The sequence below is a fragment of the Sinocyclocheilus rhinocerous genome, unplaced genomic scaffold (assembly GCF_001515625.1).
Source record: "Sinocyclocheilus rhinocerous isolate Xijiao unplaced genomic scaffold, SAMN03320098_v1.1 scaffold1466, whole genome shotgun sequence".
NCBI lineage: Eukaryota > Metazoa > Chordata > Actinopteri > Cypriniformes > Cyprinidae > Sinocyclocheilus > Sinocyclocheilus rhinocerous.
The window spans coordinates 121,481-147,171 of NW_015645541.1; the positions used below are offsets into that span (position 1 = coordinate 121,481).

At 41.3% G+C, this 25,691-nt stretch overlaps 1 protein-coding gene across 1 annotated transcript in view; it reads left to right on the forward strand.

Annotated features, from left to right (window-relative positions):
- The window catches only part of lgals8b (galectin 8b), a 72,514-nt gene extending 56,950 nt beyond the window's left edge, over window positions 1-15,564 (forward strand). The window contains exons 8-9 of the mRNA XM_016510129.1: window positions 13,656-13,801; window positions 15,493-15,564. Coding sequence (XP_016365615.1) covers window positions 13,656-13,801; window positions 15,493-15,526 — 180 coding nt within the window. The 3' untranslated portion in view covers window positions 15,527-15,564. The remainder of the gene's footprint in view (window positions 1-13,655; window positions 13,802-15,492) is intronic.
- The last annotated feature ends 10,127 nt before the right edge of the window (window positions 15,565-25,691 follow it).

A 25,691-nucleotide genomic window follows, 5' to 3' on the forward strand; every position in this document is an offset into this window, starting at 1 on the left:
CCAACCCCAGTACCTCACTATTCGCAACTCATATTCCCATAACTCATCCCTTAAAACCTCTCCTCGACGCGTCACTCGATTCTACCCTCCAAGCAGTTTCACCCAGAACTATCCATTCATATCTAACAGCTTGGAGATGTTTCAAAGCTTTTTACCTCTCCTATAACCTGCCATTTCCCGATTTTTCTCTCCTAACAACTCTCCTCATATTGCGTACCTCAATTCCGTGAAGAACCTCCAAGCCGGGTCTATTAAAGTTTCATTAATTGGCGTTCAAATTTTTTCACAAACTAATCTACGGCTTCCCCTCCCCCAAAATAAATAATTCTCAAACTTCTCTTCTAATCAAAGGAATTCAGCGCTCTCAACCATCAAGCCCGGATTCCAGACAACCTATAACTCTGGACATCCTTAAATGCATCCAAAATCTCCACACAGGGTACCATTCGATCCATACCGCTCGTACCTTCGATACCATGTTTTTTTATTGGCTTTCTTCGGTTTTCTGAGATGCTCAGAAATTGCAATAACCTCTAAATTCAACCACAAACTCCATCCGACCATCTCTGATTTATCCATACTTGATAGCGAAACTATTGCTTACTTCATTAAGCAAATTTGGTAAGAAAGACCAAGAAAGAAAAGGCCACTACATATACATTTTTAACCTCCCATCTCCAATTCAACCTTATCAGGCTCTCTTTTCTTATTTCCAACTCAGGAACGCTCAATCTAAATCCGCACTGGACCCTCTCTTCGTCGACGACTCTAACCACCACGTTACATGTTTTTGGTTCCAAAAACACTTAAAACTGATCCTCGCTCAATCAGGCTTTCCCGCAGAAAATTTTTCCAGCCACTCATTTCGCATCGGGGCAGCAACCTCAGCAGCTCAAAAAGGCCTCTCACAGAATCAGATACAGGCCCATGTAGCCCTGATCAGAAAAAAATAAAATAATATTACGTCTCTTTTAAATCACGTTGTTTATTCTGGTAATCGGAGGCTCTCCTTTCCAATACAGTAAGTCACAGCTCCTTTTGGTCGCAGTGAGAGCCCTCCAGCTGTCGTTTCAAATCTCATTGCTCTCCCTCCCGGTGCAGCAGAGGCGCAGGCCCCCTTCAGTCGCAGTGAGAGCCCACCATCCGAGGCATCAAACAGTGCCTCGTATTCAGCCGCAAGGGGGACTCTCCCTTCCGGTGCAGCAAGGCCGCAGCTCCCTTCGAACGCAGCGAGAGTCCCTCCATCAGTCGCGTCTCCTTGCTTATTCAGCATCGGATGGGGATCTTCCTCCCATTGCAGCAGAGCTGCTGGCTCCCTTCGGTCACAGTGGGAGCCCTCCATCCGACACGTCAAACTGCGCCTCGTATTCAGCCGCAAGAGGTACTCTCCTTTCCAGTGCAGCAGAGCTGCAGCTCCCTTCGGATGCAGCGAGAGTCCCTCCATCAGTCGCTTCGAACCTCCTTGCCTATTTTAGCATCGGACGGGGCTCTCCCTTCTGGTGCAGCAGAGCCGCGGCTCTCTTCGGTTGCAGTGAGAGCCCTCCATCCGACGCATCAAAGGACTCTCCCTTCAGGTGCAGCAGAGCCGCAGCTCCCTTCGGACACAGCGAGAGTCCCTCATTTGATATCTGCCATCGTGCTACTCTTCTAGTGGCATGTAGGGCTCGCCAGTCCGACACTGCAAGCCGCAGGTCCCGTCGAGCACTGCACGGGCGCTCCCTCTCACAGCACGCATAGTTTGGGGGGCAACTAAAAAAATGCTCTCTGGCTGCTGTCCCATGCCTTTAAGCTTCTTTTGGGGAGTTCTCTGGGTTCGGGCTATATTCCGGGCTCGGAGCCCTCCCCAAGGGCAGAACGCCAAAATATGCTTACTATTTGCTATCAGATTAGATGTAAGGGTGAACTCGTGAATTATATAATTTGATTACAAAAAACTATTTTGAACATGGTAATGGATTAAAATATAAGTAACAGGCTGGATGTACATTAACCTTACATCTTAACACCTATTTTTTTTTTTACAAAGCAGCTCATAGACCATATATTATTAATAAATCATATATATACAATTAATAAAACCATAATAAATATATTATAGTTTTTATAGCCTATAAAACAGCTTCATAAATAGGAAGATTTCAATACATGAGGATTCTGAATGGAATCGATTGAATCGAACTCAAATTCGTTTTCCCCCCTTGGTGCAGATCTTTTGGGCAGGTGTGAATGCAGCAATCACACTCTGGTGCGGACCAAACAACCGTATCAAGATCCAGCTGAAGAGGTGGTCTCGGTCCGCTTCCTAACGAACTCTGGTACAGTTCGTTTAAGGTGTGAATATGACCCGACCTCGATCAGGACCCAATTGCAGAAATCACGCTCAGAAACAGTCAGCTCGTGCATATAGTACTGTTGGTTGCGTTTCAATGGCTTAAATAACTTTTTTTTTAAACCACAATGCTTAAAAACGCATGCAAAAGATGAGTTTCCGTGATCATGGTGCACAGCAACGTGGCATGAGCGCCCTAAATAGGCTAATAAGCTTGCCGCAAAGCCCCAGCAGAAGTTACAATTAATGTGTCGGGGGGAAATAGTAAGGAGATATTTGAATTATTTATTAATAAACTAGCGTTTTCTGAGTCAGTGTCGCAAAGATGAAGTTAACATTCCTGACTCGCCATCTCCTCATTGGACGCGCCTTTAGAAAGAAATGCATCTTTATGGATTACATAATGAAAGAGTTTTTGTTTTAGATTTGAATTATTTCGTTTTGTAATCATTTAAAGCTTTCTAATATATTCATCATGTATGTAAGCAAAATATTCGCTGACTTTCGGTTAATTTTTGTGAAGCGCTCCTGTTCAAGACCGAGACAGCAGAAAGCACATCCTATTTGTTTTCTTTATTTTACAAAAGCACAACCTTATCTTGATATTGTGGGTGCACACAAATAAAACCCTTTACAGTTCTGAACTATGTATTATTTTTACCTTTATGAGCAAAAATTACGGCAAAATTTAATTTGAATTTGTTTCCACTGATGTCCTGAAGCACGCTTCAGCTTCCACTCTCTGCACAAACGATTGAATATGCGCCTAATAGTGCACATTTATTTAGGTTAAATGTTTAAACTAACATCATGATATGCTTTAAGTATTTTATATCTAAAGATTTTATTTTCGGCAAGTCATAATTACAACATTGTATGACATTGTCTCATATGTTGCTCATAAGTTTATTCATATTGCGTTAGCTGATAACACCAAATCAGTAAAAGAATAAAAAATGCACTACGAAAGATCTCCATGATTAGCCTGTTTTTGCACTTCCTGTTTTTTCCTGCTTGAGAATTTCTGTCCAATGTATAGATGACCTTAACACACGTGTGGTTTTCTTTACAATTTCTGGGTCCCTTGCAAAAAGGGCAGTATGAAAGCAAACCGCACCAAACAAAAAACATCTACATTGTATTTGGTCCGGACCAAAGCAAGTGAACTAGCAGACTTTACTGGTGTGAATACACCCTCAGACTCCAGCGATAAAGACTTCAGACTTGACTCGTACTCCAGGTTAAAGACTTCAGACTTGACTCTGACTCCAAGTTAAATACTTGTGAACATCTCTGGGTTGATCTTCCTTGTCGGTGGTGTGAAACTAAGACTGTTAATTGACTTGGGTGCCACAAATAATGTGATTGATGAAGACACCTGGGAGGACCTCAAACTGAACAAAATCAAATGCAAATCATACATTCCTGAAAACGAGAGAAAGCTCTACTCGTACTCTTCAAAACAACCTCTTGCAGTCAAGGGTGTATTTATATATGATGTGAACATATCTAATAAAACAGAGCAGGCTGAATTCATCATTATAAGAGGGAAAGGAGAACCCCTCTTAGGAAGAGAAACTGCTATTAAGCTGGGAGTGTTAAAATAGGTGCTGACATATATGCCGTGATCAAAATAAAGCAAGCATTGCAACAAAAATATCCAAAAGTGTTCAGCAGGTTTGGGAAGTTGAACACCTACCAAGTTATCCGACACATTGATACAAGTGTGAGATCAGTGGTGGAACCACTCAGACGCATTCCGTTTAATCTCAGGGGAGTGGTAGAGCAGAAAATAAAGGAGCTAGTGGACATGGACGTCATAGAACCCATCAGCGGTCCCACACCATGGGTGAATCCTGTTGTCATCGTGCCTAAAAGCCAACTCAGAGATAAGATTGTGCCTACCCTATCCCTACTGTGGATGAGATTCTCCAAGGTGTGAATGGCTCAACTATATTCAGTAAACTGGACTTAAAATGGGGCTACCACCAGCTGGAGCTTAGCCCTGAATCAAGAGAGATCACTACATTTGCGGTGCATAACGGCATGTATTGTTATAAAAGATTTTCTGTGTCTTTTCCACCAGCGAACAATACCAGCACAAGATTGCTAATGCCCTTGCGGGAATCAACGGTGTAGAATATATCTCAGATGATGTCATTGTTCGTGCTGGTGATCAAGAAACCCATGACCAGCATTTATATATGGTCATGCAAAGGCTGAGCGAACGTGGATTGACACTAAATCCTAAAAAGTGCCAGTTCAACATGAGCAAATTAATATTCATGGGAATTCTTTTGTCTCAGAAAGGAATCGCTGTCTAACAGACTGTGAACGTAGATATTCCTAGACAGAAAAAGAGGCCCTGTCGCTCGCATGGGCATGTGAGAGGTTGCATGCTTACATTTATGGAGGAGAAATCGAGCTGGTCACTGACCAGAAACCACTCAAAGCCATATACAGTCCCCGCTCAAAACCCTGTGCCCGCAAAAACGGTGGGTCCTTCAATTACGGCCCTACAATTTCAGAATCGCTTACCTACCTGGCAAGCAGAACATTGCAAACCCCTTGTCAACATTTTTGGGGGAATCGTCAAAGACTGAGAGATGTACATAATTCGGAAGAATATGTCAGGTTTATTGCAGTGAGTGCGAAGCCTAATGCTTTGATTACCAGGGAGGTAGAGGAGGCCTCTGAGAGTGACTCGGAATTGAAAGTACGTCTTGCAGTTAATAGCGGACATTTTGAGAACTGCAAAGCTTATGCTCCAATAGCCAATGAACTGTGCTGCATTGGCCATTTGGTCCTTCGCGGAACACGCATAGTGTTACCAAAAGTGTTACAACCCAGGGCACTGGCTCTGGCACATGAAGGACATTTAGGAATTGTGGGCACTAAACAACATCTCCGGTCCAAAGTGTGCTGGCCGGGTATGGATAAATTGAAGATATTTTTTGATAATTAAATTATAATTCAAGCTATCTCTAACTGGTGTTTGACTGGTCAAACATCAAATTAAATATATCTTTAATTCATATTTTTTTAAAGATATCCAAAATACATTATTAGATATCTGAAAGTAATTTATTACTAGTCAAATTACAAGAGTAGATATCTTGAATTTTATTTTTGACTAAGCAAAACTTAATAAGAGATATATTGAACTGGAATTCTTCCTAGTCTAAACTTATTTAAAGATATCTGCAATTAAATGTTGGATATCTCAATCTGATTTTTGAATTGGAAGATCTTTCAATGTAGATATCTGGAATTAACAATGTGACTAGTCAAAATTCCTTTATAAATATCTAAAATGTGTATACAAATACACCTTTGTTAAGCTCCACCTTAAACATTTTATTAACCAATCCTACCTTGGAAACTGTTGTCTTCAGCCATTGATGTTCCTGCATCTTTGGTTAATTTTAAACTGCCTTATACCCAAGTAATTAAAAATAAAAATGTAGCTGGTGCACATGTAAAAGTGACACAAGGCATGCAGAGAACACTCAATCTACACACAATATACTAATCAATATCATTGGTACATGTTAACACCAGTTAAACTTTTATTACCTTGTAACATTAATCTTTTTAAGATCAGCCTTCACCTTTTTTGTCTGGGTCTGTCTTGATTCTGAAGCATTATACTTGTCCATCACTCGTTTAATTTTTTACTATTTTTCATGTTTTTGGTGTACACTTCCACTGTTCTTCACATTTCTTTTCCAAATATATAATAAATAAATTCAGACGAGCAGTTTGCGGTTTTCTTTATTGAACATTACACTCTAGTTTAGACAAACTCTAATCAAGCCTCTATTTTGCGGCATGATTTAAATTCACACAGCGCTATATACATGCATGTGGGAGACCTTTTACAATATGAATGTATCTAGATATTATTTTATAACCCCTGAAGTAATTCATCCAGTAGCTTTTCTCTCCGTGACAACAAAAGCAGACTACTGTTGTTAGCAGTAAGCACTAAGCATTGGTGTGGGAGACGGGGTTGCTAGGTTTTTGCAACAAAACCCACCCAATTGCCTCTCATAAATAGCCCAAAACTAGCCCAATCGCGTTTCGAGTGGGGGTCCCCCGGTAAAAATCGCGTTCCGGGGGTAAAATACATGTTTTTTGGCGGGGTCTTCCTGGTACAATTCGCATTCCAGTGTTTAGGATATTCCACAATTTAAGACATCTATGACGTCATTACAGATATCTCAAATGGAGTTTTGACTAGTCATAAAGTATTTAGAGATATCTCAAATCAGATTTCTTACTAGTCCAATTATAATTGCAGATATCTTTAATTACTACTCTGACTAGTCAAATAACAAAGGCAGCCTTCGTTTCGTGTGCTTTATTCAGCTGAATATGAAGGATGCATGGGATATATCCTCTGCAACCTTCAGTCACCCACAATCCTTTCTACACATTCCATTTCATGAAAATAAACTGAGGAAAAATGAGTCAGTACTGAGCTTGTCTGTATTTATTATAAAATGAAAGACAAATAATGTTTTCTGACATAAAAGCATAGATGTTATCTTTTGTTTTGGTGTAAATTACACACTAAATGCTGAATTGCAATAATGTAAGCCACTGGGAGACTGTAGACAGCTGTGATTCATTGTATTGCATTAATAGAAAGGAAAATAATATAAAGATTTGTAATACGAAGTATAAAATATGTGACGTAGCCACGCGCACTTACTAGACCGTCTCATAGCGTTTATTAGCGTTTATTATTCAAGCCCTTTTATAAGGAAATTGGATTTGTAGAGAAAGCAGCAACAAAATGTTTGACGGGAAAGGATTTTCGTAAACAACGGATCTGTTTTTTGATGTGTTGCTGCATGGCGTTGGTAGTATCCAACTATGCATCACTTAACGTTATATCACGTGGAGTTTCATCACCTGATGTACGGTTCGAATTAACAGAACAAAGCAAGATGTATTTTTGTGGATACGGACATTGTTTTATTTTTTAAGTTTGGACAAAAATCGTGGGGTCAATATAACAAAAAACCCCGTACCAAACAAGGCATTGATATTAGTAACCACAAGTGCAAGGGTTATAAATTGCACACTTTATTTATTTTATTGTTGTTAGCGGGCGACATACCCTTACGAAAAAGAAGTTTATTCAAGTGTGCTATTAGTATTGAACCCTGGACCTGTTGTGGACAATAACATAAGGGATATGACTTTGACGACATTTTCAACTGTATCTACCAGCCCTAGGGATGATCTTTTTATCTCAGGTGTGGGGGATCTCACTGGGATGGCTCCGGAGGCGAGTGCTGGTGATAATGAGGGCCTTGATCCGCATGGTTTGCTTTGAGAGAGTATAGAGGAGATGCGGAGTGTGGAAGCTGAACAGTAGTGCTCTTGGGCTACTGCATGACAGATGGAGGCGCCGCTGCGATCATTTGCTCTTAAAATACTTAGTCATTTTTGGTCATACAGATAAGAGTAATGCATCTTTTGTATCTGTAAAGACTCTACTTTATTCGTGTGCACTCAGAATAACAACGAAACATTGCACTTTTGTTAAATAATGAAAGCAAACAGGATGCGCTTTCTGCCATCTCAGACTCTGTGAACTTGAGTGCGTCACTTCGAAACTCCATGTATGCTTGCCTTATTACAGACATGAAAAATATATCTATAGAGAGGGAAACTTGTAAATTGAAAAAAAAAAAAGTTATTCAGAGATAACGAGTCAGTGTCGCCGACTTCATCTCTTAAACCGAAAACAGAAAACACTAGTGTAACAATAAATTATTAAAACGTTAATGCAGTGTACTTGCTGTTTTTCCCTAACACATTCATAATCGACTAATGCTTAAAATGAACGACTACTAGTCGACCAGAAAAACTTTTATTCGAGGGCAGCCCTAATGCATATTGATTAATTGTTTACAAGAAGCATACATATAAGAGGCTGACAATTAGCTGAATATATAGCCTACTTGTTTAATTAGTGACACTTAGCCTGCATTTTAACATCTTTATTTGAATGTGGCAATTAACATTTTTATTTTAAAACCTTTATTTGAATATGGCAACATAATATTGCGCTCTACAATATTTCTATGAATAAATCTCTGACAGAGACTATCAGCCAATCACTGTGTGCATAGTTAGTAAGTATGCTGACATCATCCATAGCAACAAGGTCAACCCCACCCTTACTCTTAGCTTAAGACTTCTGGCTATTCCTTAGTAAAATTTGTCTCAGCAGCTTTGTGAATAGGTTTTAAGAGAAAACTCTTAGCTAAAAACTTTTACTGCTATTTATAATTTAGGAGAACTCTTAGTGGTAAGATAAAATGTTTTGTAAATACGGGCCCTGCTAAGTCATCAGCTAAGGTTGTTGCACTATTAAATGAGCAAATGGAAAAGATATCCAAATGGCTCCAGGAAAATAATCTTACATTAAATGTTAAGAAAACGGTTTTTATGTGTTTATGTGTTAGAAAGAAAACAGAAAAAGAAAAAAATCAGGGTATTTAATGAAGAAATAGAGGAAGTAAATGCAATTTTTTAGGAGTAGTTCTAGATTCACAACTTAAATTTGACAAACATACAAAAAGGCTTTCAAAAATAGTTCAAATTAATTTAAATTGTTTTAAACTCATTAGGCATTATATTACGACTGAGGCAGCTCATCTGTTCCTGCATACAATGATCTCATATTGTATTACAGTTTGGTCTCAAACTAGTGATTCTTTAATTAGAAAAATTGAGATGCTGTAAATCAATTTGTAAAAACAAATCAATGGCAACATTGTCATATTTTAAAGAAATGACATATGCTTAATTTTACGAATTTAAAAAATGTATCATATATGAAATTGGTTTTTAAATGTTTGCGTAATAAGGCACCTTCTGTTTTATGTAATTTGGTAAAGAGATACGATGACACAGGCCGAACCACTAGGAGTACAGAGGTTGGAAACTGTAGGATTGGGTTTTGCAGAACATCACAAGGGCAAAGAGCTTTCTCTGTAAAGGGATCCCAACTTTGGAATATGTTGCCAAATGAATTTAAAGTGATACATGATATAAAGTCTTTTAAATTGAAGGTTAAACGTTGGCTCAAAATAAACCAGACCCGTATGCATATTTACATTTGTATATGGTTCCGTACTAGTTATTTATTAGGATTGGAAGAGTCTATAAAACTAGGTGCATGTGTTTGTTTTGTATTCTGTTTGTAATGGGTGAGGTTTTTATATGAAGAGTTTGTTACTTTTTTTTCTTTTCTTTTTTTTTTACAGATAACATAATTTTTTTTTACAGATTTATTATAATTATTTTGGTTGTTTATACATGTAATGATGTGTTTTTTAAAAGCCTTTCTAGGGACATGAGATGCAAATCAGCACCTGCTATGATCTCTGTTCAGTGCATTTTTTCCAGTCTTTGACTGGAATCATGTTTATTGTACTGTCCCTATCTAAATAAAATAAAATAAAATATAAATAATGCTGAGGAGGACTCTAGCCTACAAGCCTCTGAAGGACTGAATTAGGAAGGACGCAGCCTCGGTAGGATGCAGCCTTCTGTTTGAGAAGTCAGCAAAAGACAGCACTCTGCTGTCCTTGCACAGGAGCCTAATTGATGCCACCTGTCTCTCATTAGAGTTGTGGAGGGGAGCTTGCATTTAAACACAAAGAGAGTCAGGGAAGAGATCTGGGCTGCGTTCAGCCCCGACAAAAATGGTGCAAAACGTTTTTTAAACGGAAACGGTGGTGCGTTGAACACCCTGTTCTGATGACGCAAGAGTTGCAACTATGGCAGCTGGGAAGGCCATTCTTTGTGTTCTTTTTGAAGAATTTTCGGAGCCTGATGAAATCGGTATAAATACGTGTTTAATACTGCAAAATACGCTCGATGGTACAGTCACTGCCCTTGCCCTCCAGAATTGGTTTACATACATGTTGCTGCTGATTGGGCTGACATGTTTGACACACCCACCAAACAAGAGAAAACACATCTCAAACCCCGTTGCACATCGTTTCCAGGAAACATTTTGTTCAAACCGGAAACCGTAGCAAAACGGTGCACACCGGTTTGAGCTTGAACTTGCCGTTGTTGTTTATTTGACTTTTTGTTTGATAGGTTAATTAGACACCCTTACTCCTAAGTAGCTTACACCTTTTGTTTGTTATTTTAGCCTTAACCCCCTCCTGAAGCTAAAGCATCTTATTCCCTTTTCTTTTTGAGTTATCATTACTGTTTACCTTAACCTTAACTGCTGTACAAATAATACGTTGTAAATAAACCTTTGAAGAGTTTCCCTGTGTGTAATGCACCTTTTTTCCCAAATGTTTCAAAAACTCTTTTATCACTTAATGGCAACTCAATTATTATTGGAGCAGACATGAATGCTGTGCTTGACACATTTATGGATCGCTCCAACCCATCAATTTCAATAGCACAATCTCAGTCTTCTACAGCACTGAGACTGTTCACTATGCAGACCATCCAGATTGCTCTAACTATAGGCATATTTCCTTGATCAAGGAAATGTTAAAATATATGCTAGAGTTATTGCCAGACGTCTACAATCAATGATACATAAATTGATTGATCCAGATCAATCTGGAATTATTACGGCCGTTTGGCCGCAGACAATGTATGCTGAGTGTTACATGTTATTGCTGAATCGGGGAAATTGAAAACACCTAGCGGCCTCCTATTTATTGATGCTGAAAAATCATTTGATTGGCTAGAATGGGGCTATTAATGGTATACACTGAAAATTTTAAATTTTGGCGATCAGTTCATTAGAATGATACAAACCCTATACGCCAATCCCATGGCCAGAGTATCTACCAGTGGACTTATTTCAGATATCTTTAATATCTGTAGAGGCACAAGGCAGGGATGCCTACTAAGGTGCCCGTAAAGTCTTAGATGAATTTGGCAAGCTTTGTGGATTTAAAATCAATCTAAATAAGCTGGCAGAGCAAGAAGCCAGGGTGGAGCTGAAGACCACCAGAGTGGAGCAGGTGGAGCTGAAGACCACCAGAGTGGAGTAGGTGGAGCTGAGGACCACCAGGGCGGAGCTGAGGACAACCAGCGCGGAGCAGGCAGAGCTGAAGACCACCAGGGTGGAGCAGAAGACCACCAGAGCAGAGCAGGCAGAACTGAGGACCACCAGAGTGGAGCTGAGGACCACCAGGGTGGTGGAGCAGGCAGAGCTGAAGAGCACCAGAGCAGAGCTGAGGACCACCAGAGCAGAGCAACGTGGAGCTAACAAGGCAGGTGACCACCAAGGCAGGTCAGGTAGAACTGGAACTGAGAGCACAGAGAGGTTAACAGCAGCCTCAGTGGCCATAACAGGACAGGCAGATAGTTCAGAAGTGGCATCTTTGGCTGTAATAGGACAGGCAGATAGTTCAGAGGTGGCATCTTTAGCCATAAGAGGACATGCAGATAGTTCGGGAACAGCCTCCCTGGCCGGGACAGGACAGTCAGAGAGGTATCATAAATGGCCTTCTTGGCCGTGGTGTGGCAGACAGAGAGTTCAGAAGTGGGTGCCACCGCCTTGAGAGGTTCAGAAGCGGATGCCGCCAACTCAGGAGTTTCTGCAGTGGAAGTCGACACCTCGGGAGGAGCTGGAGCAGACGCCGCCAACTTGGGAGGTTCTGCAGAAGGAGCTGCCACCTCGGGAGGAGCTGGAGCGGATGCTGCCAACTTGGGAGGTTCTGCAGTGGGAGCTGCCACGGACTTGTGGACTAGAGCGGACTTTGGAGGAGTAGAGGAGCAGTGTGTGGCCCAAACACACAAAATGGCAACCGCCATTACAGGGAGGACTGAGGATAGGGGACGACAAGTGTGACGACAAGTGTTAAGGCCCTTGGAATGCCAGCTGCTCTGGCTGAAACCAGCGGTGGGTCCACCAAACTGGAAACCAGCCTCAAACACCTGTGGAATGCCTGGCTGTCTTAAAATGCAACGTTCACAATGACCGGGAACACTGAAGTGACAACTGCGATGGCTAAAGACTGTGACTTGATATCCATAACGGCTGGACGCTCTGGCGTGGCATGGTGGCCATCTTGTAGAGAGGCTCTTGACTGGCAGCCATCTTGTGGAGAGGCTCTGGATTGACGACCATCTTGTGGAGAGACTCTGGGCTGGCGTCCATCTTGTGGAGATACTCTGGGCTGACGGCCATCTTGGGAAGAGACTCTGGGCTGGCAGCCATCTTGGGACGAGACTATGAGCTAGCGGCTATCTTGGAAAGAGACTCTGGGCTGGCAGTCATCTTGGGAAACGGCTCTGGAATGGCAGCCATTGGTTAAAACAGGCAGGGTCAAAACACCAGCAATCAGTAACATCCAAGGCAAAACAAAGAGTAATCCACAAAACAGGCAATGGTCAGGGCAGGCAGCAAATTTTCACAATACACAAGAATACAGTCCAGGGTCAAAAAGACAGGCAAAGCAAGAAAACAAGGCAAGGGAAATGCTTGGTAATATCCGCTATGCAAAACAGTACTCTGCCGTGCATGTGTGTGTGTGACCTTTATAGTCCTCCTGATTGGAAATGGGTGTGTCTGTAGATTGGTTCCTAGGCAGAGGGTTATGGGAAATGGAGTCCAGAGTACAGTGGCAACAGTGTGGGGTGGAGTGCCCTCTGGTGAGTGTCCAGGGCACTCCAGCTGGTGATAGTGACAACTATTTTACAGATGTCCTTACAGATGTTTCTGGGTCTGGGAACATTTCAGTTGCATTGCTCTCTATGGAGGGTCAGAGAGCTCTTGGATTTCATAAAAAAAATATCTTAATTTGTATTCTGAAGATGAACAAAGATCTTACAGGTTTAGAATCGCATGAGGGTGAGTAATTAATGACAGAATTTTCATTTTTGGGTGAACTAATCCTTAAAGATTTGCAAGAACAAACCCACAATTCAAAGAAAAGTGCCATTGAAGATTTCAAGCTGATGTTCTGTTTTTGTTAAACAACATCAGACCGCATTGCTGGCATGTTCAAGCAAATTTAGGACATTTCTATGTTGTTTCTAATATGTTTACCACATTAATATGATTCTAGCATGTTTTAACATGTTGTTGACATGTTGTTAGCATGTTTTACCATGTTACTAATACTGCCATTTATATAAAGCTAAATAAGTTTCAGTTTTGATAACTGTATTTTGTAAGAAAAAAGTTAGCGAAGTACTTCTTTTTCTGGATTCTGTCAGATAGTTACTGTAAGTTACTTTATTTGTCTTGGGCAAGCATGGTATATTTCTAAAACTGGAAAACATTAACTTTTTTTTTTTTGCTTCTTCTTGTCAGATGATCATCCTATGTCAGCTTCCTCAGTTTAGGATAGGAGTAAACGGATCCCACCTGCTGGATTATAGGCACAGAGTGCAGGACTTGAGCTCCATTGATCAGCTGGAAATTCTGGGTGACGTGGAACTGCAAAATGTTCAGTTGTGGTGAGATGGAAAGCAACATCAGGATCTTTAGATTTTTCCTCACTTCTCTTTCCAGTGTTCTTCACCATGCATGATTTTAAAGAACATATGGTTCTGTTATGATGTCTCAAGTCAATAAATTGAAGTATGACACAGTGACTATGGTAAAATGGACATCAGTAATCTAATTATTTACCTTATTCTAAATAAGACAATATTATGATAATGGTGTTTACATGAGTGGCTTTTAGAATATTCCTTTCATGATCCCGTTTTACATGCTATAGTACATAGATTGATTAATGGCACACGTCATTAAGTCCCCACGCGACGCCATCTGATGTCCCCTCCAGAATTTCACATATAAACATAGTTCGTCTTCGTTATGGTGCCATATACAGTTTTGGGTGTTTTATTTTTAATTTTACGGAAGCTTCAAGTGCAGTTAATTTATTTGTCATGCTATATGTGCAAACAGACGATGGCATTGTTGAAGCCATGCTCTTTTGTTTGCTGTCAAATGGTTGACCACTACATGTCTATACTGCACTTCAATAATGCGACTAAAATAGGAATACTCCACATGTCTTAATTTGATTTGTGTTTACTTCGAGTATGACTTTAGCCGGATTAAGATAATCAAAAATCTCTGTTTACATGGTAGATTCTTAATCAGAGTATTGTCTTAATCGTGTTAAAATCGGAATATTGTTGTCCATGTAAACATACTCAGTGACAAATGCAAGTTAACTATGTAAGTTGTTAACTGTGTTTTTACCATCAGCCATCACTTAACATGAAGGGCTTATTTCGTTGAGAACCCACTTTTTTCTAATCCAAGTGTATCCTCTTAATGCAAAGAAAACAAGGATGACAGCTGAAAGCATTACATCAGAAGTTATTAATTTAAAAACATTTATTTGCTTGCTTGCTCTAACATTATCCAGTTATTAAGTATACTGTGACCCGTGACTGTGACCTTGAATTTCTCTCGATTTTTCTTAATTTAGGTCAATTAACTTTAAATCCTCAATAATAACAGCATGATCATCTATAGGCATCACTTGGCTGTGTCCCTAGATATCTGTGACAAGGACATGTTGGTAAAATGTTTGGAAAAATTGATGAGTACAGTGGATCATGCCAATCCTTTAACTTTAATTGTCTTATCCTTTTTTCCAATTACATTTACCCAGCTGGTTCTAAAATGATTTTTAGTGGATATTCTAAATGAAGTCAAGTTCATAGGTGTAGTTCATCACATTAGTAAATTACTTATCTTTAGTAAATGTATGACAAAAAAGTATCCAAATACTTCCAGCTTTTATTTTGTATAGTTTATCTATTGTTTTACCATTTAAAATCTAACAGGCGCCTTTGTGAAATGTTTGGATTGAAAAGTGTAATGAAATGACATTCATGCAATAAATGTGGCTTAAATTCTACCAAATATTTATTGTATGATTCCTGTATGATTGTATGATTCTTGTATGATTTCTGGGTGCACAAAGCAGCACTATTGAGTAACAAAGCTGTATATACTTTACAAAATGACTGCTTTAAACAGGCCTATTGCACAAATTGCATGTGAGATTGTTTTCATGTGAGAGATTATCAATATTCAAGACAGCTACAGTTGTTATTAGCAATGTATTAAATATTTGTTATGATACAAGTTTTATTGGAATTATTTTTTTTTTTTTTGGTTATAGGAACCAGAAACCTATAGTAATCAGAAGAACTTGACTGACATCAACAAGCGAAACAGCAGGAAGGTCTCCTTAGTAAGAAATCATTCCTGTAACACAAATAGTAGCATGACACTAGCAATTCAATGGTCAGGGGTTTGTTTTGCCAGGGAATCTATGAACTGTTAAAATATATACCTTAAATGCAATGAATGTTGCTGCCAAATACGTAAATGTAAAGCCAGAAGGCTCATCTAGCAGCCGGCACAACCTACAGTAGGAACTAAAGAAAATGATATCAAAGAACAAATCACTAGTTGACAACAGTTGCAATGATTTGATATTTTGTTGGATTGTGCAAGACAAAATAGCAAGTTTTATGGTAACTAAAGACATTTGATCATTTTCAACATAGAAGTTAAGTGTGATGAATGTGAAAGCCCCCTAAAATATTTCTGATACTTTTGCTGTAATAATACAGCTGCTCAATTTTACACTTTATTTACAGAAAGTAGGAGCAGCAATGTATTAAAATAATTAAATATCATAATTAAAAATAGTTAAAATGATTAAATTCCATAATTACAGTAGCTAATTTTTTTTATTTTTCTACAACTCACAGCGACAATCTCAGCACTTTAGCTGCGTTCACGTCATGTCACATTTATCGTTATTACAAGATTCCGACTTGTAAAAAGCATTCATGTCCTCATCTACGTTCTTTTTTCCGAGGCTTCTGCACAGCTCATGTCTGATCGCTTCTTAAGGCTGGCCGCACACTAGACGATTTTAAGCCCGGTGTCATTACGATTATTTAACTGCTCCTGATTGAGACGGAGCATCGCCGAACTCAAATCTCTCTCGATCGGGCTGCCTCTGACGTGATACCTGCGATATAGCCAATGAGAGCGAGCAAGCGTCACCTACAGGATGTTGCGTGCTTCTATAGCTGAAACTTGGCAGCCACAAACATGCCATGAAAGCAGAGAACATGACCCATATTCTTTTCTATGCTTTGTTTTTCACTGTGAAACAGAACGCATGTCAGGAGACAGGAACCAGCTGACAACGTTGATTGTCCTCTATTTGTTTTTCTTCTCTAGTCACATTTGATTTTGCGAGTGTCCATGAGATCACGTGTCACTGTGAAATCGTTCCTACAATCAACAAGTGTGTGGTCTCGCGGTCTGGTCGAATCGTCTAGTGTGTGCGTTCAGAGGATTATAAGGCTAAAAATCGGTTGAACTGTCTTCATGTCTGTGGTCTCCCATGGTTTTAAAATTGGTTAAGATTTGAAAATCGTCTAGTGTGCAGCCAGCTTAAGTCAGCCACTGACAATCACATGAGCCAATAGCTCTCTTACAATTGAGTTCTACTATCTAGTCAAACGTCATTAAACCATTGATACATTGCAAAATTGATGCATAGAAAAATTTTTAAAATATCAGAGAATATAAAAAATGTGATTTCCAGTGCATGAAAAATCATGGATTTAAATAAAACCTGTAAATAATTATTGTCATAGTGAAATTTGGAATAGTTTTGCTCAGTTACGCTCAGCTCTAAAATGTTTCATTTGCATATTGCATTCTTTGTTGTTTTATAAGTAGCCATTATATAGTAGAGGTCAAAAGTTTTCATCTGGCAGAATCCGCAAAATATTAATAATTAAATAAATAAATAAATATGAAGGATCAGAAATTGCATGCTGATTTTTGTTTAGTACTTCCATGAATAGATGATTTTGCACATAACAGACATTGGCATTTTGTTCTCAAGACATAGGCCTAATAGCAGTGGTGTAGTGGAGGGTATACGCAGGTATACGGCGTATACCCACTTCTTCATCAGTCGGCTTTGCGTATACCCACTTCTAAATCCCCTCTGATGTGCATCATTCATTAGTGTCCTGCATTAGGCAAAATCATGACAGTCCACCACATGAATAGCTAATCCAATCGCATTAAGAGTATACCCACTTCTCCAGGCACCACTACACCACTGCCTAATAGTATATGCATTTACATAAATTAAGCAGTTCCAAAGGTTACATGCGCTTGACTCTCAATACTGTGTGTCAATACCTGGATGATCCACGTTTTTATTTTTATTTTTTTTTGATAGGTTCCATGTTTGTCCTGTGCAGTTGTAGGCTTGAAAATGATCAAAGATGTCTGCTTTCCTGTCCCAAAATTACCTTCAGTAACAAATGGTCCATTTGGAATTCCTGAAGGCACAGAGGTGCTGATTGTGATCGAGGCCTGTAGGCCAACATATGTATGGGGTCTGCTAATTGTCACACCTTTTGTACAGTGGGTGAAGCTGTAATCTGCTGATTGTTCATTAAATGTTTATAATGGGTTTTATTCAAGTAATATCTAGCTTACTTGAACATACACAGCGATGTAGCTACTGGCTATCGGGAGCACCGGGACATTCCCGGTGGGTCGATCGCCGAAGAGAGGGAGACCTCATATTAGGCGCTGTTTTTAAATTACAGCCCACGCGAAACTGCAAAAAGCAAGCCAAGTACTCCAAAAGTGTGAAGCGGCGCTACCAGGTGCATGCGCCAGCCGCGCGTTAAAGCAGAGCGGGATCAGTGAATGTCCTGAATAAGCTATTTCACATAACAGATGTTTACATATACTCCACAAGACAAAATAATATCTGAATTTATAATGTGAAGGCGTATGTTACCGCAAATCTGCATCCAGGGTTAAGTACATACTCGATCTCAGGTTAGATGGGGCATGGGGCACATCAGGTGAGATTCTAGATTTCTGACTAACTGCTTGACTTTAGTTAAGTTGTTATGCAGTGGCATTAACTATGGGGGGCTAGACAAAATACTATTGGAGGGCTAGCATGGTTCGGGGATACTTCATAGTACTAGCCATAACCTCTGGTTATTGTTTCAGCTTTATTCAAGTTGTACGTAGTTATATTAATTATCGTGGGCTAGATAAATAGTAATAGCATAACTTCTGATTATTGTTTGAGCTTTATTCAAGTTGTACATATTTATTTCTAACTTTCAGGGGCTAGATAAAAATACTACTAAAATACTAACATGTTTTATATTATTAGCATAACCTCTGATTATTGTCTCAGGTTTAGTTAAAGGGCTCAATATGATGTTGCTAAAAATAACATTATTTTGTGTATTTGGTGTAATGAAATGTGTTTATGCGGTTTAAGGTTAAAAAAACACATTATTTTCCACATACTGTACATTTTTGTTTCTCCTCTATGCCCTGCCTTTCTGAAACGCGTCGATTTTTACAAAGCTCATCGGTCTGAAAAGCGAGGTGTACGCGTAGTTATATAACTATCGGGGGTTAGATAAATAGTACTAGCATAACCTCTGTGTCATTGTTATGTTCTGTTTTGGTTCTGTTTCTGCCTCCACATTTCCCTGAGTCCCCTTGTCTATCAGTTTCCATGGTTTTTGATTAATTTGCTCGTTAGTCATTATTAGTTAACTCCCTTCACCTGTTTTCCCCTTGTCAGCTGCCCTACTTAGTCTTCTTTCTGTTCAGTAGTTTGTCGGTTATTGTTTCATTTTTGATGTTATGACTACCCTGAGCTGTTTCTTTGCCTGAGTTTATGTGGATTATAATATTAAAGACTTCTCGTTGTGGATTATCCTTCGTCTTCTGCGCCTTCATTGGAGATACCGTAACAGAATAACCGACCCTCAAATTGAGTATCAATATAGTGGCGTTTTTCTTTCTCTTTTGTTTTTGTTTCTCTCCTCTCCCGGAATGGAAATCCCAGCTGTTCTACTCCTGTGCCTGGAGCAACAGGACCGTTCGCTGGATGAATGTCTCGCACAACAGACTCTATTGGCCACTGGGAGGACCTCAAGACATGGCTAAGTGTTGCAACAGACTGCCTCCTACCTAAGGCTGCTGAAACACTGAAGCATCAGACACAGGAATCCTACCATAGTAGAAACGCAAAGCGCTGTGTCAGCGGCAGACCAAGACCGAAGGATTGGCGCGCCAGCGGGCGGAAGGCGCGCAATAGCTTCTAAGGCTGTATCAACAAGAGTCAGATCAATAAGTTGCTTTCCTTCCTCCTTGATCCTTTCTTCCAATTTTGGATCGAAGATGAAAGAATGCTGTTTGAAGAAGGGTGAGATTTCGAGTTCGGCCTGATACCCGTCGTCGGTAAGGTGGTACAATGCTAAATCGTCAATGTGGAGGATCGAGCCCTTTGGGACATTGATCCATAAAGTTTGGTTGGGCAGGATAATGCGCGTGGCAGTGTCGTGTCGTAGGTGAGGGTAGCTGTACGAGCTGGGGTGTCAACTAGCCCTGGGTTTCTGACGATTATCCTAGATGGACCACCTAATGCTTAACTTAAAAAAAAAAAAAATTGTTCAGAACATTAACCTGTCTGCACCCCTCACTCACAATGTTCTTATTATTCCCTCTATTATTTTGCACATTTCTCTGATATTTTGCACATTCCCTTGCACATTTATATACACATAATCTATATTTATTTATATACTCTGTTATTTGCACTTCTGGTTAGATGCTAACTGCATTTCATTGGCTCTGTACTTGTTCTCTGCACAGAGACAATAAAGTTGAATCTAATCTAATCTAATCTAATCGTGTTGATTTGAGAATGCGGCTAAATTGATCAAACATATGCTCATCACGCTTCCTGCCCCTGGCCGCTTGGTCGTTCCTTTAAAAAACAAAAACTTGAATTTAACAAACATAGAATGTTCCAAACATATTTCTAAATTAACTTAATAAAGAAACGAAAAGAAATATGACCACTTTGCCATTAAAAACCAAAACTAAAATATTGTAATGGCTGCAACAGCAGCTGTGTGAGGGGAAGAGAAAAAGGGAAGGGGCAGGGGATCCAGTCGGGGCGAGAATTCTGATAAGCTGTCGGACAAGGTCCGGGCCCGTGCTGGGCTCTATTCATTCTCTCGTTTCAACTAAAAGTTCCCCTGGGCTTGGCGGGCCCCCAAACTGCCCGGGCCCATATGCACCTGCATACCCTGCATGCCCAGACGCTACGCCACTGTCTCGCTGGCTGCGCCTTCTTAGGAGATGGCATAGGCGCCAGACGTCATTCATCCTTATTTTTTTAATTTTTAAATTTTTTCTTGATTACACTTATTTTGATTTGATGTTTCTTTAATTTCATAATATTGCAAGTTAAAATGTTTTACTCGTTTTGTTCTGCATATGACAAATGGGAAACGGACAATTTCAAAAAGACAATCATTTAAGTATAAAAGGGCAACTATATTCACAAATAATATGTTGTATGCCATACCAGGGACTTTTTCAATCTGGCATGCCTTACGCACTTCCCTGACTGCTCGCTCTGCGTATTCTATTACACCAGCCTGAGCGAGCGGTGTAAGGCACGCCTGCCAGCGAACGGTCCCAAAGAAGATTTCGCCGCTTTTGTGGAGTGGGTTCTGGAGAACAACGGATCACCATTCACCGTCTGCCCCGCTGAGGAGGATATCTCCAGCCCCTTTCCCGAACCAGAGACCAGCCAGCCGTCATCCCGCTGCACGGAGCAAATGCCTGAGCCCACCGCAGACGGAGAGCCTGAGCCTGCCGCGACACGTGAGCCAGCGCGCATCCCCGCTACCGAGCCTATCATCGCCCGACTGACATCGCCTGTCAGTCCCTCAGCTCACCCTCAGTCAGCGCCATCTGGGCGCTCTGATCCGCCTCGGGACTTCCAGTCTCCAGCTCCGCCTTGGCGTGAGGATCCCTTCCGCCGCCTCGGGACTCCACTCCTCTGGGTTCGCCTCGTCACTCCATCCCTCTGGCTCTGTCAGGCTCCTCCTTCCCTCCGGCTCCCCTACTTAGTCTTCTTTCTGTTCAGTAGTTTGTCGGTTATTGTTTCATGTTTTATGTTACGACTACCCTGAGCTGTTTCCTTGCCTGAGTTTATGTGGATTATAATATTAAAGACTTTTCATTGTGGATTATCCTTCATCTTCTGCGCCTTCATTGGAGATACCGTAACACTCTGAATATGGTTTGAGCTTTAACTAAGTTGTTACATGGGTGACTGTAGGGGGATAAAGAGAACCACTATTTAAAGAATGGTAAGTATGGGCGACCTCTTAAATAGTTAGTCATAACCTCTGACTAATGATCAGACTGGCAAGTTTGTGATCACTGGGTTCACGTAAAAACCAACATGCCAACATGAGACACCATGAGTGACATAGATTCCTAATGAACAAGTAAATATAAAGTAAAGAGTTAAATAGAATAATCAAATGTCAGAATAATAACAATTAGAAATGGACAAACAACCAATTTGCATTTCAACCTAAATTCAAGGTCATAATAAAATGGAGTCAGATTACAATTGAATTTAAATTAAATAACTTTTCGCACTGAAAAGTAAGAACATGCAAGAAACCTTCAGCCACCATTGGATACCTCCATTGGGCCAATTGTGTGAGCCTTACAAAGTTGTGGAGATTACTTTGTGAGTTCCATCATGAGGATCATGTACTCTTTTCTAAGATGGTGTGACTGTTACCTGTCACTATGGCACTTGAGCCATCATCGTATTACAGCTGGACCTTTAATTTGGTCATTTAAAATCGTCAGTTAAGCTCTGTTCATCTCAGTTTTCTTCTCATATATCAGTCAATTTTAACTTTTTGCCTTTGTTTTGATTCGTGTTAACAGCTGTTCATTGCTGTTTGTTTATCAATGTCAATATCGTTCATTTCTCTTAAGGCCAAGGGTCAAAGAAACAATGCGAAGTGCAAAACCCTCTTTTTGTTTGTTAAAAACCATGGGTCAGACTTTTTTGACACGTTTTTGCAAGACACCCATTCCACACAGGACAATGTAACATTTTGGAGATCCCAGTGGGACAGTGATGTATATTTCTTTGCGGCCCGGCGAAACATACTATATTGAAAAACGAATGGAATGCATAGTCGATATAAAAAAACTGGATGACGAGTAATTTCTTACTGCTAAATTCTGAAAAAAACAGAGGTGTTAATTATCAGACCTAAAAGCTCCGCATGTAATAACCTAGAACACTGTCTAACACTTGATGGCTGCACTGCCAATTCTTCGTCATCAGTTAGGAACCTAGGTGTGCTATTTGACCGCAATCTTTCCTTTGAAAACCACATTTCTAGCATTTGTAAAACTGCATTTTTCCATCTCAAAAATATATCTAAATTGCTACCTATGCTCTCAATATCAAATGCAGAAATGTTAATTCATGCGTTCATGACCTCAAGGTTAGATTATTGTAATGCTTCATTGGGTGGTTGTTCTGCATGCTTAATAAACAAACTCCAGCTGGTCCAAAATGCAGCAACTAGAGTTCTTACTAGAACCAGGAAGTATGACCATATTAGCCCGGTTCTGTCAACACCACACTGGCTCCCTATTAAATATCTTATAGATTTTAAAATCTTGCTAATTACTTATAAAGCCCTGAATGGTTTAGCACCTCAGTACATGAGCGAGCTTTTATCGCATTATAGTCCTCCACGTCCGCTGCAGTCTCAAAACTCTGGCAATTTGATAATACCTAGAATATCAAAATCAACTGCGGGTGGCAGATCTTTTTCCTATTTAGCGCCCAAACTCAGGAATACTTCCCATAACACCCGATGTACTTGTTACATCGTAAGAAGAATGGCATCTACTATTAGTCTGTTTCTTTCTTTTTCCGAGGTCACCATAGCCACCAGATCCAGTCTGTATCCAGATCAGATGGTCACTGCAGTCACCCAGATCCAGTCCATATCCAGCCCAGATGGTGGATCAGCACCTAGAGATGATCTCTACAGCCATGCATGTCAGCGGAGATCAGGACAACTAGATGAGATTTTTTTCTCCATTCTGTCACCGATGGAGTTTTGGTTCCTTGCCGCTGTCGCCTCTGGCTTGCTTAGTTGGAGACACTTCATTTCCAGCGATATCGTTGACTTGATTGCACAGATACTATTTAAACTGAACTGAGCTGGATGATGACATCACTGAATTCAATGATGAACTGCCTTTAACTGAAAATTGAGTGTTTACTATTGTCCTTTTGCATTATTGACACACTATTTTCCTATTTTATACTGTAAGGCTGCTTTGACACAATCTGTATTGTTAAAAGCACTATATAAATAAAGGTGACTTGACTTGACTATGGATGTTTCACGGCACAGAGCAATCAGCAGATGTCGCCATTTAAAAAAAAAAAAAATTGCGGGTGAGATTCTGTCACGCCCCTGGACTGTTTTTGTTGTGTTTTCCCTCCCCATGTGCTCCGTGTCCCAGTTTCTCCCTCGTGTATATTATTCATGGATTTCAGGAGTGTCTTGTCATTAGCCCCTCGTTTTCCTCTGTATTTAAGCCCCAGTCTGTTCAGTCTGTGTTTGTTAGGTCTACTTGTTGGATTATGTGTGTTTACCCCTGTTCCTGTTGTGGATATACCCATGTGATTCTCTAATTAAATACCATTTATATTATCCAAATCTCTGCCCGTCGACCCAGCGGCTCAACCATGGCTCCTAGCTCCCTCCTCTCCGCCGTGGTCCATCAGTCCACTGGCTCCCTCGTCCCTCCTGCTCCACCTTGGTCTGTCGTCGACCATCCGTCACCTCGGGACTCCACTCCACCGGCTACGCCTCGTCCCTCCGGCTCTGTCAGGCTCCTCCATCCCGTCGGCTCCTCCTTGGTCCTCTGTCGTTCCGGCTCCACCGCGGCCTTTCGGATCCCCACCTCCGCGTCGGTCGCCGGGGCCATTAGCTCCGCCTCGGCCCTCCGAATCTTCCTCGTCACCCTGGCCCATCAGCTCTCCATCTCCGCCTCGGGCTCCTCCGCCAACTGCTCTGCCAACATTGGTCGGCCCCCTGGAGTCATCAGCCCTTCCTCCACTGTGTGTTTACCCCTGTTCCTGTTGTGGATATACCCATGTGATTCTCTAATTAAATACCATTTATATTATCCAAATCTCCATCGTCCTTCCAGCAGCGAATCGTGACAGAAGACCCGACCTTCAAAAGTAACTTTATTCGCATTTTCCCCTTCGTTTGTTTTCAGTGTTTTCTACAGTGTTTGTTTTCTATTTTTCCCCATGTTCCCCATGGATTCCCTCGCCGCAAAGTTCACCTCCCTCGCCCGCAAATACCTTTCCCTATTGGAGTATGTAGTTGATACCGTGGGTCGACATTTCGGCTGTGGCCTGGGTCCCGCCTGGCACCGCCTGCTCCAAGTCCCTCCTGTCTCCTCACTGGCTCCTCCCTCCTTCATCACCTCCCTGGTCTCTGTCTGCCGGCCCCCTCCCGGGTGTCTGTCCTCCTCTTGAGCCTCCTCCCAAGTTCTCACCCATCCCTCCTTCTGTTGTTGTTACGGTGCGGGACGCACCTTCTGGGAGGGGGGAGTAATGTCTCGTCCCTCCGGCTCTGTCAGGCTCCTCCATCCCGTCGGCTCCTCCTTGGTCCTCTGTCGCTCCGGCTCCACCGTAGCCTTTCGGATCCCCACCTCCGCGTCGGTCGCCGGGGCCATTAGCTCCGCCTCGGCCCTCCGAATCTTCCTCGTCACCCTGGCCCATCAGCTCTCCATCTCCGCCTCGGGCTCCTCCGCCAACTGCTCTGCCAACATTGGTCGGCCCCCTGGAGTCATCAGCCCTTCCTCCACCATGGCTCCTCCCTCCGTCAGCTCTACCGTGGGTCGACATTTCGGCTGTGGCCTGGGTCCCGCCTGGCACCGCCTGCTCCAAGTCCCTCCTGTCTCCTCACTGGCTCCTCCCTCCTTCATCACCTCCCTGGTCTCTGTCTGCCGGCCCCCTCCCGGGTGTCTGTCCTCCTCTTGAGCCTCCTCCCAAGTTCTCACCCATCCCTCCTTCTGTTGTTGTTACGGTGCGGGACGCACCTTCTGGGAGGGGGGAGTAATGTCACGCCCCTGGACTGTCTTTGTTTTGTTTTCCCTCCCCATGTGCTCCATGACCCAGTTTCTCCCTCGTGTTGATTGTTCATGGATTTCAGGTGTGTCTTGTCATTAGCCCCTCATTTTCCTGTGTATTTAAGCCCCAGTCTGTTCAGTCTGTGTTTGTCGGGTCTACTTGTTGGATTATGTGTGTTTACCCCTGTTCCTGTTGTGAATTTACCCCTGCGATTCTCTAATTAAATACCGTTTATGTAATCCACGTCTCCATCGTTCCTTCCAGCAGCGAATAGTGACAGATTCTAC